This window comes from Budorcas taxicolor, chromosome 17, assembly GCF_023091745.1.
Source record: "Budorcas taxicolor isolate Tak-1 chromosome 17, Takin1.1, whole genome shotgun sequence".
In the NCBI taxonomy this organism is placed as follows: domain Eukaryota; kingdom Metazoa; phylum Chordata; class Mammalia; order Artiodactyla; family Bovidae; genus Budorcas; species Budorcas taxicolor.
The window spans coordinates 992,997-1,009,322 of record NC_068926.1 but is presented as its reverse complement, the minus strand read 5'-3'; the positions used below and the strand labels follow the sequence as shown (position 1 = coordinate 1,009,322).

General features: G+C 40.2%; 1 protein-coding gene across 1 annotated transcript in view; it reads right to left on the bottom strand.

Moving 5' to 3' along the window:
* KLHL2 (kelch like family member 2) overlaps positions 1-16,326 on the bottom strand; it is a 163,293-nt gene that overhangs the window by 97,762 nt on the left and 49,205 nt on the right. Inside the window, exon 4 of the mRNA XM_052654745.1 lies at positions 477-598. Coding sequence (XP_052510705.1) covers positions 477-598 — 122 coding nt within the window. The remainder of the gene's footprint in view (positions 1-476; positions 599-16,326) is intronic.

Sequence of the window (16,326 nt, the reverse complement as noted above, 5' to 3'; positions counted from 1 at the left end):
ATTATTGGTAAGTAAGAAAAACCAGATATCAAGTTAAGGAATTTAGCATTCTTCTATGTAGGGAAGGTGCAAGAGTCTGGGATTACTGAAGTCTTGCCTTTCATATGCATCTCAGCTATCTGGGGCAGCATCCAGCATATTTACTGAGATCTTTTTCTCTCTCTCTTGAATTCCCTTGGGGCCTTCTGGTTCACCCAGGAGGGCTGTAATTGCTGATGACTGACATCCTTAAATTCCTTGTGCAGGGAGTGGGGCCGCTTATCAGGAAGCTCAGGAATTCACGGCTGCTGCATGCCAGAATCGCTTAGAAATTCACATTAGAGCGCCAGAATCTCAGATAGCTGTGGCACTTTGTTTACTGATATGGCAGGAGACAGTCCACTTCACAATACAAAGTATCTATGTATAGGTATGCTCTTTTGCATTACAAAACTGGCCTGTGTAAAGAACCAAATGGTATGAGCTGTCACCCTTACCTGTACATTCTCTTCTGTCACCTGAATCTCTGCCGTGTAAACATAGTCAATCAGCATCCTCAGGGTCCAGCCGTCCACCTCCTTGATGCGAACTCTCTTTGCTCGGCTCTCACTCATCTCACCTAAAACATAAGGAGCATTGTTGACACTGCACCAGACACCCAGCAGGAAGACCAAGGCCAGGCAGATGGCCAGCCACTCACTGTATTCAGTAGGCAAAATGGTCAGCCCCTTCAGCAAACCTACAACATTCCCTAACCTCCCGTAAAAGCTTACCTGAACAAACCATACAAGGTACCTCTGTTAACCACTTATACCTGAAAATTACATCATGGTGATGAACATGCCACGTGTCCAACTGCATGAACTCTTAACACCTGTGGCATTACAGATTCACAGCCTGATCTGTCCATGCCATTTTTCGGTCCATTCGGATAAAGAATGTCATCTGCCGTATCAGTCAACAAAGGATGTTGCAGCCATCAGTCACTGCAGGCCACCCCAGACTGTACACCATGAGGGAATTCAGAATGAGGGAAAAAAAAAAAAAACAGGCAAACTAATATATAATAAAGGAATTATTTCAATGAGCCCAGACTCGTGTATCTTCCCATACACAGAAAAGCACTAAATTGATTTGTCTGGTTTTTCAGCTTTAGGTGTTCCAACTACCTGTTTCTTTTATTTTTTATTTTTGCAAAAACTCCTCCATATCCTGGCTCCTCTCTTATTTCTTCAGATCATTCCCTCAGAAAAATCTGAGAGGCTACTCCCTGGGCTCCAAAAGTCCTCCAAAAGTCCAATGAATAAAACAGAATCTTCAAATTCTAATGTGTGCATTTTTTTAGTTGACAATGCTTTAAAGCAGTTTCTTTCCCTTTTGAATTTCGACTCATGACTAGAACACAGTGTTACCCCTTGAGGCTAACCGCCAGGTTCACAGCACTCACTCACAAGCACTCCAGGGCCTGCCCCTGCCCTCAGGAAGGACACACCTCTCAGGCAGGACACAATCAGAACACAAATTATACAAAATGCCAAGGAAATGCAAGACAAAAGAGGGATTTTTAAAGAGGTGAGTCAACCAAGGCAACTGTCAAAGGGCATTCTAGCCCAAAATCCATTCCTGCTTGTGATACGTAGCAACTTAATCCTGAGGTAATTTCCATACCACCTTGACTGTGTGGATCACAACTGTGGAAAATTCTTAAAGATACAGAATACCAGACCACCTTACCTGCCTCTTGAGAAACCTGTATGCAGGTGAAGAAATAATAGTTAGAACCAGACATGGAACAACAGACTGGTTCAAAATTGGGAAAGGAGTATGTCAAGGGTGTTATACTGTCACCCTGATTATTTAAAATCTATGCAGAGTACATCATCTGAAATGCTGGGCTGGATGAAGCACAAGCTGGAATAAGACTGACAGGAGAAATATCAATAACCTCAGATATGCACATGACATAACCCTCATGGCAGAAAGTGAACAGGAATTAAAGAGCCTCTTGATGAACGTGAAAGAGGAGTGAAAAAGCCGGCTTAAAGCTCAACATTCAGAAAACTAAGAGCATGGTACCCAGTCCCATCAGTTCATGGCAAATAGATGGGGAAACAATGGAAACAGTGACAGACTTTATTTTCTTGGGCTCCAAAATCACTGCAGATGGTAACTGCAGCCATGAAATTAAGACACTTGCTCCCTGGAAGAAACCTAGAAAGCATAATAAAAAGCAGAGACATTACTGCGCCGACAAAAGTCTATCTAGTCAAGGCTATGGTTTTTCTAGTTGTCATGTATGGATGTGATAGCTGGACCATAAAGAAGGCTGAGGACTGCAGAATTGATGCTTTTGAACTGTGGTGTTGGAGAAGACTCTTGAGAGTCCCTTGGACAGCAAGGAGGTCCAACCAGTCCATCCTAAAGGAGATCAGGCCTGAATATTCACCGGAAGTGAATTCACTGGATGCTCAAGCTGAGGCTCCAATACACTAGCCACCTGATGCAAAGAGCTGACTCATTGGAAAAGACCCTGATGCTGGGAAAGACTGAGGGCAGGAGAAGAGGACCACAGAGGACGAGGTGCTTGGATGCCATCGCCGACTCGATGGACATGAGTGTGAGCAGCTCCGGGAGATGCTGAAGGACGGGGAAGCCTGGCATGCTGCCGTCCATGGGGTTATAGAGAGTTGGACATGACTGAGCAACTGAACAACAACAATTTATTACTAAAGCCAGATGCCTCCTACATCACTGCACTAAAGACTTAGTACAAGACCTCCTTCCTACTACCCACTGAACTAGCTAAGCATTTAGGGATCATAAATAAGATGCTCTCTTATGGAAAGAAATGGAGTAGGAGAAAAGAGAAGGGATTGCTTCTAAACCCAGGGGACTTATGAAGAGCTAGAAGCAGGCTTGGGCACACATGCATGGACATATAATGGCCCAAGAATACGAAGACATAAGCAGTGGTGAAAGAAAACTCAGTCAAAAACGAGACAGTCTAAAAATAGTGTTGAGCGCTAGGGGACACCTTGGCAAAAACGTTTAGTTCTACATTCATCAGGTTTTGATACCGTGCAGGGTCCTGTGGGGCTCCTGGTCACAAGGCCTTTTTGTTCCCCATTTCTTTCATTATAGAAACAGCCTTTATACAGCCTCCATGACTTTCCCTGAGTACCAATGGGCAGATTCAAGCAGTTGTTAATTATGGAAGGGAGGTCAAACAGTCAAGAGCAGCCTTGGGGCAAGGTCCTGTTTCCACATCAAAGGATACACACAACAATATTTTTGAGCTATTTTGCAGATACTGAAATTCCCTTCAGGTGGGAGAAGTAGATGATTAATGATGGTATGCCGCCCACAAGCATGGAGATCCCAGACCAGTTGAACCTAAAGTTTGATGATGCTGACTCCTACTAATCTCACTACCAACCCATCAGAATGTCCATGGACTGATAATGCCCTCTTTGAACAATTATTACAGAATTTCTCTCTTTCCCAGGAAGCAACACGTGGTTTTGTGGGCATGAGGCCACTGTGTCATCCTTTGCTGGCAAAGCAATAAAGCAATTCTTCTCTACTTCACCCAAAACTCTGACATTTGATTTGGCACCTCTGTACAGAGAAGCCAAGCTTTCAGCATCAAAGATAAAAGCAGTATGAAAACAGTGCCATCATCCCTTGCCTGTTAGAAAAACAACACAATGGCTTCCAGATTTCTTGAAAATTTGTTTCTTTTTCAGGTACAGTATACTGTACTATCTTTGCCTACATCTACTCAAAGCTATAGTTTTTCCAGTTCTCTTGTATGGATGTGAGGGTTGGACTGTAAAAAAAGCTGAGCGCCGAAGAATTGATGCTTTTGTACTGTGGTGTTAGAGAAGACTCTGAGAGTCCCTTGGACTGCAAGGAGATCCAACCAGTCCATCCTAAATGATAACAGTCCTGAATATTCATTGGAGAGATTGATGCTGAAGATGAAACTCCAATACTTGATGTGATGTGAAGAACTCACTCATCTGAAAAGACCTTGATGCTGGGAAAGATTGAAGGTAGGAGAAGAGGACAACAGAGGATGAGATGGTTGGATGGCATCACCGACTCAATGGACATGAGTTTGAGTAAACTCCGGGAGTTGGTGACGGACAGAAAAGCCTGGCATGCTGCAGTTCATGGAGTCGCAAAGAGTCGGACACAACTGAGCAACTGAACTGAGCTTATACTGTACCATAAACTATCATAAAAGCCTAGAGAAATCCGTAATTATACAAAATTCTTTTGCAGACTTCAAACACTGGAAAGAGACAGGTGGCTCAGTAGTAAAGAATCCACCTGCCAGTGCAGGAGACACAGGAGACCCAGGTTCCATTTGTGGGTCAGGAAGATCCTCTGGAGAAGGAAATGGCAACCCACTTCAGTGTTACTGTCTTGAAAATTTCATAGACAGAGACGCCTGGCGGACTACAGTCCATAGGGTCGCAAAGGGTCAGACACAACTGAGCACAGTACACATATTTAACTACCTGCTTCCTTGGAGATTACCTTTCACAAGATCTCAAAAAACAGCTACTCTCCTAAGAGCTAAAATATCTGAAAAATTACTATGCTACCTCCTGGGGTGAAACATCCAGTGGTATTATAAAGGAAGAGAGAAAGTTAATGATATGCTTCTGTTACATGCTAAATGGCAGGAAGACAAGGTATTGGGCTATGTGTCTCTGCCTCAGCACTTCTTTTTCCTTTTCAGAAAAGGGGGAAAGCAAAGAATACGGAAACATAATTCTTAACTTACATATAAGGCATCTTCCTTTGTCCTACTCTCTCTGGACCTTGTAGCTAGACAGGATTTGTGTCATCTAAAAGTTCTTTTGTGACAAACATGAGAATACTTTCCTAATTCCTACCTGGACTTTAACAAAAGGCCACTCTTAATTCACCTCTATGGCCCCGGCGATGTGCAAAAGCCCACAAGGCCTGGAGTCACAGAAGCATAAAGCCGTGTACTTAGTCCTCAAGGAGTAAATTCATTTCTCAGGACTTGGGCACAATTGAGACAAAAGCCAATTTGACTTTAATTTATATGTATGACTAAACAATTATCAGTTCTCTGCCAAGCTATTTTTCATGTTATAGTTTTTAAGGTGTTGCTGTAAGACGCACCCCACACCACTGACTGTGATGCTCAAAGCCTCCAGCTCCTCCCGTTTAAACCATGGAGGCCCTGTCCACGTTCCACCCCTGCCTCACCATCTAGTCTTCTCTCTGCCACTTCCAGTCTTAATTTATATAAGGAAGGAACTTTGTATCGTTCTCCACACACATCCAGCAACTTCCTACCTTACTGTCTTTGTCAAGCTTCATCATCCATTCCCCTATGCCCTCATTCCCCAGGCTAACTCCCACAGAGTCTTCAAGACTCAGCTGGAACCTCTCCTAGTAGGCTTATCCGCTGATGACCCAAGGCTAGGTTAGGCTCTTACCCTAGGCTACCTCCTACAAATCCATTGTCATACTAATATCTGCTTCTCCCCACCTGGATTCTTAAGCCTCTTGAGAGTACAGATAATAATCTTTCTTACCTCTGTATCCCACAATACCTGACCTATGGTAGATATCCAATAAATAATGGCTGGATAAATAAATGACTAGAAAAGTGAAAAGTAAAACAAGTGCCAATTTGAAGTGTAGCACCTTTCAACACAATTAGCACTGGGTTGGCCTAAAAGTTTGTCCAGTTTTTTCAGTAAGCTGGCTCTAGTAGCACTTAGTTGTCTTTAATTTCATTTGAAAAATTTTGTTAGCTTGTATTGTGTATTGTGACCCACTCCAGTATTCTTGCCTGGAGAATCCCATGGACAGAGGAGCCTGGCAGGCTACAGTCTACAGGGCTGCAAAAGTCAGACATGACTAAGCACATACAGTATAGTATAGTATTGTGTATTATATATGTGCTATCATATCAGCATGCATTTTAAAAACCATTAAAATTGGTGAATTATTGTATAGCCATTTTAATACTGAAAAAAGGAACACTTTCAGCATATTATTGCAACTGAAATTCAACTAAAAAAAAGGAAAGATTTCTGCAATGTATAGAGAAGGTGTTATGACTCAGCAAGTTTATCAAAAGTGATTCATGAAGTTTTGTGCTGGAGATTGCTTGCTGGACTATGTCTCACAGTTGGGCAGACCAGTTGAAATTGATCGAGACATTAACTGAATATAATCAATGTTACATCACATGGGAGATAATCAATATTGTCAAAAATATCCAACCTAAGCACTGAAAACCATTTGCACCAGCTTCATTATATTAATTTTTTGATGTCTGGGTCCCACATAGTTAAGTGGAAAAAAAACCCCTTCTTGGCAATATTTCCACTGCAATTCTCTTACTGAAATGTAACAAAAACATTCCAATTTTAAAACAAATTGTGATGAGTGATGAAAAGTGGATACTGTACAAGAATGTGGAATGGAAGAGATCATAGGGCAAGAGAAATGAACCACTACTAACCACACCAAAGGCCAATGTTCATCCAAAGAAGGTGATGCTGTGTATACGGTAGGATAGAAAGAGAATCCTCTATTATGAGCTCCTTGGAGAAAACCAAATGATTAATTCCAACAAGTACTGTTTCCAACTAGACGGGAAAGTGAAAGCAACACTTGAAGAAAAGCATTTGGAATTAAGTCAACAGAAAATGCATAATATCCCATTAGGATAATAATACATAAGCGTGTGTTTCTTTGATGACCAGGCAAAAACTGTTACAGCTTGGCTGAGAATTTCTGATTCATCTGCCATATTCATCAGATACTGCATCTTCAGATGTCCATTTATTTTAGTCTTTACAAAATTTTCTTAATTAAAAAAATTTCAATTCCCTGGAAGACTGTAAAAGGCATCTGGAACAGTTCTTCACTCAAAAAGATAAAGTTTCCTGAAGATGGAATTATGAAATTGTCTGAGAAATGGCAGAGGATAATGGAACAAAGAGTTCCAGAGACTATTAAGGAGAGATAAGAAAGCCTTTTTAAGCAAAAAATGCAAAGAAATAGATGAAAACAAAACAATGGGAAAGACTAGAGCTATCTTTAAGAAAATTAGAAATACCAACCAAGAGAACATTTCATGAAAAGGTAAACACAATAAAGAACAAAAACAGTATCAACCTAACAGAAGCAGAAGATATTAAGAAGAGGTGGGAAGAATACACAGAAGAACTATACAAAAAAGATCTTGATGGCCCGGATAACGAGGACGGTGTGAACACTCACTTAGAGCCAGACACCCTGGAATGCAAAGTCAAGTGGGCCACAGGAAGCATCAGTACGAACAAAGCTAGTGGAGGTAATGGAATTCCAGCTGAGCTATTTCAAATCCTAAAAGATGATGCTGTTAAAGTGTTACACTCAATATGCCAGCAAATTTGGAAAACTCAGCAGTGAGCACAGGACTGGAAAAGGTCAGTTTTCATTCCAATCCCAAAGAAAGGTAATGCCAAAGAATGCTCAAACTACCGCACAATTGCACTTATTTCATATGCTAGCAGAGTAATGTTCAAAATCTTTCAAAAGTATTTGAACCAAGAACTTCCAGATGTACAAACGGGGTTTAGAAAAGGCAGAGGAACCAGAGATCAAATTACAAATATCCACTAGATCATAGAAAAAGCAAGAAAATTATAGAAAAACATACTTCTACTTCATTGACTATGCTAAAGCCTTTGACTGTACAGACCAAAACAAACTGTGGAAAATTCTTAAAGAGATGGGAATACCAGACCACCTGACCTGTCTCCTGAGAAACTTGTATGCAGGTCAAGAAGCAACAGTTAGAATCAGACATGAACAGACTGGTTCAAAATTGGGAAAGGAGTATGTCAAGGCTGTAATTGTCACCTTGCTTATTTAACTTATATGCAGAGTACATCATATGAAATGCCAGACTGAATGAAGCACAGCTGGAATCAAGATTGCTGGGAGAAATATCAATAACCTCAAATATACAGATGACACCACCCTCATGGCAGAAAGCAAGAGGAACTGAAGAGCTTCCTGATGAAAGTGAAAGAGAAGAGTGAGAAAAGCTGGCTTAAAACTCAACACTCAGAAAACTAAGACCATGGCATCAGGTCCCATCACTTCATGGCAAATAGATGGGGAAACAATGGAAACAGTGAAAGACTTTATTTTCTTGGGCTCCAAAATCACTGCAGATGGTGACCACAGCCTTGAAATTAAAAGACGCTTGATCCTTTGAAAGAAAAGCAATGACAAACCTAGATAGCATATTCAAAAGCAGAGAAATTACTTTGCCTACAAAGTTCCATCTATTCAAAAGTATGGTTTTTCCAGTAGTCTTATATGGATATGCTGCTACTGCTAAGTCGCTTCACTCGTGTCCAACTCTACGCGACCCCATAGATGGCAGCCCACCAGGATCCCCCGTCCCTGGGGTTCTCCAGGCAAGAACACTGGAGTAGGTTGCCATTTCTTTGTCCAATGCATGAACGTGAAAAGTGAAAGTGAAGTCACTCAGTCGTGTCCGACTCTTCGTGACCCCATGGACTGCAGCCCACCAGGCTTCTCCGTCCATGGGATTTTCCAGGCAAGAGTACTGGAGTGGGGTGCCACTGCCTTCTCCGATATGGACATGAAAACCAGACAATAAAAAAGGCTGAGTGTCTTTGAACTGCGGTACTGGAGAAGAATCTTGAGAGTTCATTGAACTGTAAGATGAAACCAGTCAATCCTAAAGGAAATCAACTCTGAATATACACTGGAAGAACTGATGCTGAAGCTCCAATACTTTGGCCACCTGATGCAAATAGCTGACTCATTAGAAAACACCCTGATGCTGGGAAAGATTGAAGGCAGAAGAAGGGGACAGCAGAGAATGAGATGGCTGGATGGCACCACCAACTCAACAGACACAAGTTTGAGCAAACTCCAGGAGATGCTAAAGGTCAGCAAAGCCCGGTGTGCTGTAGTCCACAGGGTTACAAAGAGTCGGACACAACTGAGCGACTGAACAACAGCAATGGAACAAAACAGTGATGACGTTGTTCATAAAGATCTTGGTAAAAATGAAAAATGTGTGTTTTACTGTGTTGGCCAGAAAGTTCATTCAGGCTTTTCCATAAAATCTTAACAGAAAAATCCAAACCAACTTTTTAGCCAATTCAGTATTTTTACTTAAAAACCAAAGGAAGTTTTTGGCCAACCCAGTAACACTAAAGTTACTGTGTTCTAGCTTTGAAGGATTTCAGGCATCAAATATTTACTGAAAAGTTACTATACAGGTTGAGCTAAGCACTTTCACTAGTGAACACTGTACTTTTCTTGAGAAAAGAAATGAAGATCTCCAAATTGTAAACATTTACAGATATACATATGGATGGAAACATTTCCATCTCAAGGACCTTAATCAGGACTCTTGAAGCCCAGAACAAACTGAGAAATGTGTTTACCCATTCTGAAGTTCTAAGAAGTGAACAGATTTAAGAGGGCAAATCCTAGGATCAATAAAAAGTGCATATGAGTCCAACATTAGTTACTGCTTAGCACACAAAAAATTGAGAAAATAGTAAAAGTATAATACAGACTTTATACTATGCTGAAACACTAAGACTCGAATGACAAATTACAGCCACATTTAATAAATAAAATCCATTACTCTTCAAGTTACATGTGTCAACCCCTCCAATCATTATTGCTCTTTCACTTTTAGGTTACAAAGACACTACCAACATATTGGTATCTTCCTTCCAGCAAGATGACCCGAATGCCCCTGCCAGGCACTGGCTATGGTGGTATGGTACAAAATTCCCCAATTCTACAACTAATCTAAGGCAAACATGGTACCTGCATTTCCCTGCCAATTTGGCTCTAGTTTGCTGGTCTCCTACTTCCTAAAAGAAAACAGGAAAGAGATAACCCTTTTCCTTCCTTGAGATATTAGGTCCACTCTGGTAGGCATCTTGTATTCATGGGGGAAGCAATTAAAGGATAAAATTTTTAGTGACTACAGCTTGGTGATAAGACAGACAGAAGAGGATCCTTGGTGACCAGCTCACTTTCTAGTTATGAGAAAATGTATTTCCTTGCTATTTAAACCACCTTAAGGGGAGTTCTCTGTCATATGCAGACTAAAGTCATATGCACTTTATGTGCAATACCCTATTTAATGTTCTTCACAGCAGTCAGCAATATAAGAAACATTGTTTACTCTCTGTCTAACCCTTCTTCCTTTCCCCAAAGCCTAGGATAACACCCAGCACACAGAAGGTGCTCAATGAGTACTCCAAATAGCTGTGAAAAGAAGAGAAGCGAAAAGCAAAGGAGAAAAGGAAACATATAAGCATCTGAATGCAGAGTTGCAAAGAATAGCAAGACGAGATAAGAAAGCCTTCTTCAGCAATCAATGCAAAGAAATTGAGGAAAACAACAGAATGGGAAAGACTAGAGATCTCTTCAAAGAAAATTAGAGATACCAAGGGAACATTTCATTCAAAGATGGGCTCGATAAAGGACAGAAATGGTATGGACATAACAGAAGCAGAAGATATTAAGAAGAGGTGGCAAGAATACATGGAAGAAACTGTACAAAAAAAATCTTCGCGACCCAGATAATCACGATGTGTGTGATCACTCACCTAGAGCCAGACATCCTGGAATGTGGAAGTCAAGTGGGCCTTAGAAAGCATCCCTACGAACAAAGCTAGTGGAGGTGATGGGAATTCCAGTAGAGCTATTTCAAATCCTGAAAGATGATGCTGTGAAAGTGCTGCACTCAATATGCCAGCAAATTTGGAAAACTCAGCAGCAGCCACAGGATTGGAAAAGCTCAGTTTTCATTCCAATCCCAAAGAAAGGCAATGCCAAAGAATGCTCAAACTACCACACAGTTGCACTCATCTCACATGCTAGTAAAGTAATGCTCAAAATTCTCCAAGCCAGGCTTCAGCAATACGTGAACTGTGAACCCCCTGATGTTCAAGCTGGTTTTAGAAAAGGCAGAGGAACCAGAAATCAAATTGCCAACATCCACTGGATCATGGAAAAAGCAAGAGAGTTCCAGAAAAACATCTATTTCTGCTTTATTGACTATGCCAAAGCCTTTGACTGTGTGGATCACAATAAACTGGAAAATTCTGAGAGAGATGGGAATACCAGACCACCTGACCTGCCTCTTGAGAAACCTATATGCAGGTCAGGAAGCAACAGTTAGAACTGGACATGGAACAACAGACTGGTTCCAAATAGGAAAAGGAGTACGTCAAGGCTGTATACTGTCACCCTGCTTATTTAACTTCTGTGCAGAGTACATCATGAGAAATACTGGGCTGGAAGAAGCACAAGCTGGAATCAAGATTGCCAGGAGAAATATCAATAACCTCAGATAGGCAGATGACACCACCCTTATGGCAGAAAGTGAAGAGGAACTAAAGAGCCTCCTGATGAAAGTGAAAGAGGAGAGTGAAAAAGTTGGCCTAAAGCTCAACATTCAGAAAACGAATATCATGGCATCTGGTCCCATCACTTCATGGGAAATGGATGGGGAAACAGTGGAAGCAGTGTCAGACTTTATTTTGGGGGGCTCCATATCACTGTAGATTGTGATTGCAGCCATGAAATTAAAAGACGCTTACTCCTTGGAGGAAAAGTTATGACCAACCTAGATAGCATATTCAAAAGCAGAGATATGTTTTGCCGGCTAAGGTCCCTCTAGTCAAGGCTATGGTTTTTGCAGTGGTCATGTACGGATGTAAGAGTTGGACTGTGAAGAAGGCTGAGCACTGAAGAATTGATGCTTTTGAACTGTGGTGTTGCAGAAGACTTTTGAGAGTCCCTTGGACTGCAAGGAGATCCAACCAGTCCATTCTGAAGATCAGCCCTGGGATTTCTTTGGAAGGAATGATGCTAAAGCTGAAACTCCAGTACTCTGGCCACCTCATGTGAAGAGATGACTCATTGGAAAATACTCTGATGCTGGGAGGGATTGGGGGCAGGAGGAGGAGGGGACGACAGAGGATGAGATGGCTGGATGGCATCACTGACTCGATGGACGTGAGTCTGAGTGAACTGCGGGAGATGGTGATGGACAGGAAGGCCTGGTGTGCTGCGATTCATGGGGCCACAAATAGTTGGACACGACTGAGCGACTGAACTGAACTGAACTGATGAAGGAAAGCACAAATCTTAAGACAAGTATACCATGCTTGCAACTTTAAAAAAAAACTCACATCTTACACAAATGATAATCTCTCTTCCTATTTTAATTTACCTTGCTAAATGATGTTCAATGTGACAAAAGAAATGATCAAAAAGCACTCCCCCATAAAGAAGAATGAAAATAATTTCCTATTTCCCACTAGATTTCAGATATTTTAGCCTGTGGTGGCACAAAAGAAGCCTCAAATATATGTGTTAAGGAAAAGGGCATTCTAAATGCCACATCTGTACACAAGCTAGTAATTTTAAAACACAAGAACCCAGGATTTCCCTGGTGGTCTAGTGGTTAAGACTTCACTTTCACTACAGTGGGCATGGGTTCGATCCTTGGTCATGGAATAAAGATCCTGCATGCCACCAACCGAAACAAAACAAGCAAAAAAAGATACATAAATGAATAAAAACACAAGAAATCAATTTGATATATTCTTTTTCAAGTAACAAACAACCTGGCCTTAATCTAAACTTCACAAAAGAAAAACCAATGATACATCACAGAATTACTTTTCACTTCCCTTCTTCTACCAGAATACTTGGAACTACGAAGAGCAACAGAATTCTTTTTTAGGTGATATAATTTGAATGAAAATTTTACTGAGAGTTTAAGGGAGATGAAAAACAAGGGCCAAAAAGAGTATCTGCAGAGTCCCCATTTCCTAACAGGCAAATCACAAGGAACAAGAGGAGTACAGGGTAGCCCTGTGCCACTGCAGACATGTCTGTGTATAGCGGATCACTCAGCCAGAGGAGTCAAACATCACAGCGCGTAACAGCATGGAAGCAGGCCAAGGTCTACTTGTGGGCCTCCTCATACTTTTTATGAAAGATAATATAAATACAGTAAGACTTCATATAGGAAAATAGACAAACAATGGGTTCATAGTCTAGCAAATCTTAAATATATGTACACTAAACCCCTCAGACCAAATCTCCATGTCTTATTTTACCTAATCTCTGCCAAACTGCTATTTAGTGGATTCAAAAGAAGAAAATAAACAAAGATTGCCAGAAAGGTAAATAATATCTACTACCAAAGAACCATAAAATTCTAGCCTACCAAGTACATGAAAAGATGCTCAACATCATTAGTCATCAGGGAAGTGCAAATGAAACTATAAGAGATGCCACTTGACATCCATTAGAATGACCACAACTGGAAAAAAAAAAAAAAAGTAACAAATGTTGGTAAGGAAGTGGAATAATGGAAACACTTATACATAATGTAGGAATGTAAAATGATGCAGTCACTTGGGGAAATAATATAGCAATTTTTAAAAAGTTAAATATAAATTTACCACATAACCAGCCATTCCACACATATGTATCTACCACCATGAGAAATAAAAATTTGTGTCCACCCAAAGAACTACATGTGAATGTTCATAGCAGCATGAGCCATAATTGCTAGAAACTGGAAACAATCTAAATGTCCATCAGCTGGTAAATATATAGTCAAAATGTGCTGTTTTCATACAGTGGAATCTACTTAGCAGTAAAAAGGAACAATCTGATGATATATATACTATGACATGGATGAGCCTCAAAAATATTAGGTAGGGACTAAAAAGCTATAAAGTTGATTTATGGTGATGGCAGTACTACTGAGTAAATTTATTAAAAATCACTGAAAATTACAATGTAAAATATGCCTCAATAAAATGGTAAAAGTCACAATCAAGGTACTCAATTCATATTTTATATGTGCCAGAAATTAACACAGTATTCCCATTTTGCACCTTGGCATAGCAATCTAAGATTTGACCAAGTATTCTCAGGCAGAAACAGGCTGAACTGCAAGAAGTACCCAGCTACCAGTTAACTGAGACAGACATTAGGAATACTTATAGAATCAAAACATCTTCAGGGTCCCATCCTCATCATTAGGCAAAATTCAAAAATTACATGTCAACTAAAATATGAAGAGGTGAGAATCATTCAGTTAAAAAAAAAGGAAGGATGGAAGAAAGAAAGAAATGAGGGAAGCTGAAATGTAGTTTAGATTAAAAAGTAAACCGGGAAGAAAAACAGAGACATAATGAGATCTCCCATCACTAGCATCCATGTCTCTGGATGTCAAAAGGCTCAGGGAGTTTGGAGACTCTTAAATGTCATCTTTTGAAGGGAAAGGAAACTAACTCACTCTGATCTTGTAACTTTAAATTAATCATTACAAAAAAAATTAATTAATTAATTATTACATTTTGTAACTGGAAAATAAAATATTTATTAAAAGACATCTACTTTAAGACATTTTCAATCTTTTACCCTTACAACAACCTTTAGGAATTAAGGGTAAAAAATAATAATGATAACCATGAAAATGCCAATCTTAATTGAACATTTTCTATGTGCCAAATAAAGGACAAACATACATGATCTCATATAATCTTTATAAGAATCCTAGGAAGTAATATTATTATCCTCATTTTCCAAAAGGGAAAATTGAGGCCAAAACTGAAGAAGAGACTAATGATCCCAGATTCAGTAATTCTAACAAGGACTTGAAGGAAGGCACTTTACTAGGGAACTCCTAAATTAGGCCAACACAGTGCAGATCAAATACTGCTTTTACAAACCTAGAAATTCTGTTTGGAAAAAGTCTCCAGGAGTAATAAATAAGATGTTCACTGAAGTGAAATTAGGACATAAAAATGTGACTAGTCCCTCTCTAACTTTTCTAATCAGCCTCAGTTAAAGGCACCATCCCCAAATCACTTGCCCAATATGGCTTACAACCCCTCTACTGTCTTTCCTACGTTTGTCTCTTTTATAATTAATTCATTTTATTCATTTATTTATTTTGGCTGAACTGGGTCTTTGTTGCGATGGCTCCTCTTGTTGCAGAGCGCAGGCTCTAGGTGTGTGGGCTTCAGTAGTCACAGCGCATGGGCTCAGCCGCTGCCACACATGAGCCCTAGAGTGTGGGCTCGGGAGCTGTGGTGCTAAGGCACCACTGCAGCATACAGAATCTTCCCAGACCAGGGATCAAACCCGTGTTCCCTGAACTGGCAGGCAGATCTTAACCACCGGGCCACCAGGGAAGTCCCCTTTCTTACATTCTTGATTATTTAACTCAGTTCAGGAACAACAAAATCTAACAGGCTGAAAAGTGAGGTGGTCTCCAGAGTCCTCACTACTCTCAAAACACCAAGCCTATTCTCTCCACATTGCCTCTGCACTTTTTTAAATGCATATAAACCCTTTGTACTCATTACATTTCAGGAAATGTCAGATCCCCATCTCTCAATGCTGTTCATCACAGTCCTCACTATCTATTATTACTGCTCTGAACAGATCTTCCACAAACTATTATGTATTTAAAGTGTGCACATCTGTTAATACATGTCATGCTGTTAGTCTGCTTGGATTGTTCAACACTTGCACCTTGACCATTCTAATAAACCACCCTTTGACAAAAAGCAAAAAAACATAAAAATAAAGTGTGTACAACTTATTTCTCCAATGATATTAATAAATTACCAGTACAAAAAGTGTGCTAATTTTGTTTATTACCCCTTAAAGTATCTAGCAAAATGTTAGGCATAGGAAATATTTAAGTTTCTAAAGTATGAATAGATTTACATTTGTGCTTTTTTGTGTAACTATGTATTTATAAGCATTTCTTTGTTCTATTAATAATCTAAGATTATAAGCTAATTGTTGGAAAAGATAATAACTTCATTTTCTTGAACAGTACTATACTGGATGTTTAGCTTTTATTTTCTTAAGAATGAAGTTAAGGGAGGATGTGGCCAGGTGGCAGAGTAGGAAGACCTGGAGCTCACCAGCTCCTACAGACACACCAAATTACAACTACTCACAGAGCAGCTATAAATGACAATGACCTGAAGACTAGCAGATATCTCCCACATAAAGACATAGAGAAGGAACCACAATGAGAAGGGTAGAAGGGACAATGACAAGACCTAGTCAAGATCTAACTCACCTGAATAATCAACCCACAAACAAGAGTATAATCACAATTACAGAGGTTTTCCCCAAAGAGCAAGGGTTCCAAGCCCCACATCAGGGTCCCCAGCTCAGGAATCCTACACCAAGAAGACAAGCCACTACAACATCCTGTTTTGAAGGCCAGAAGGGCCT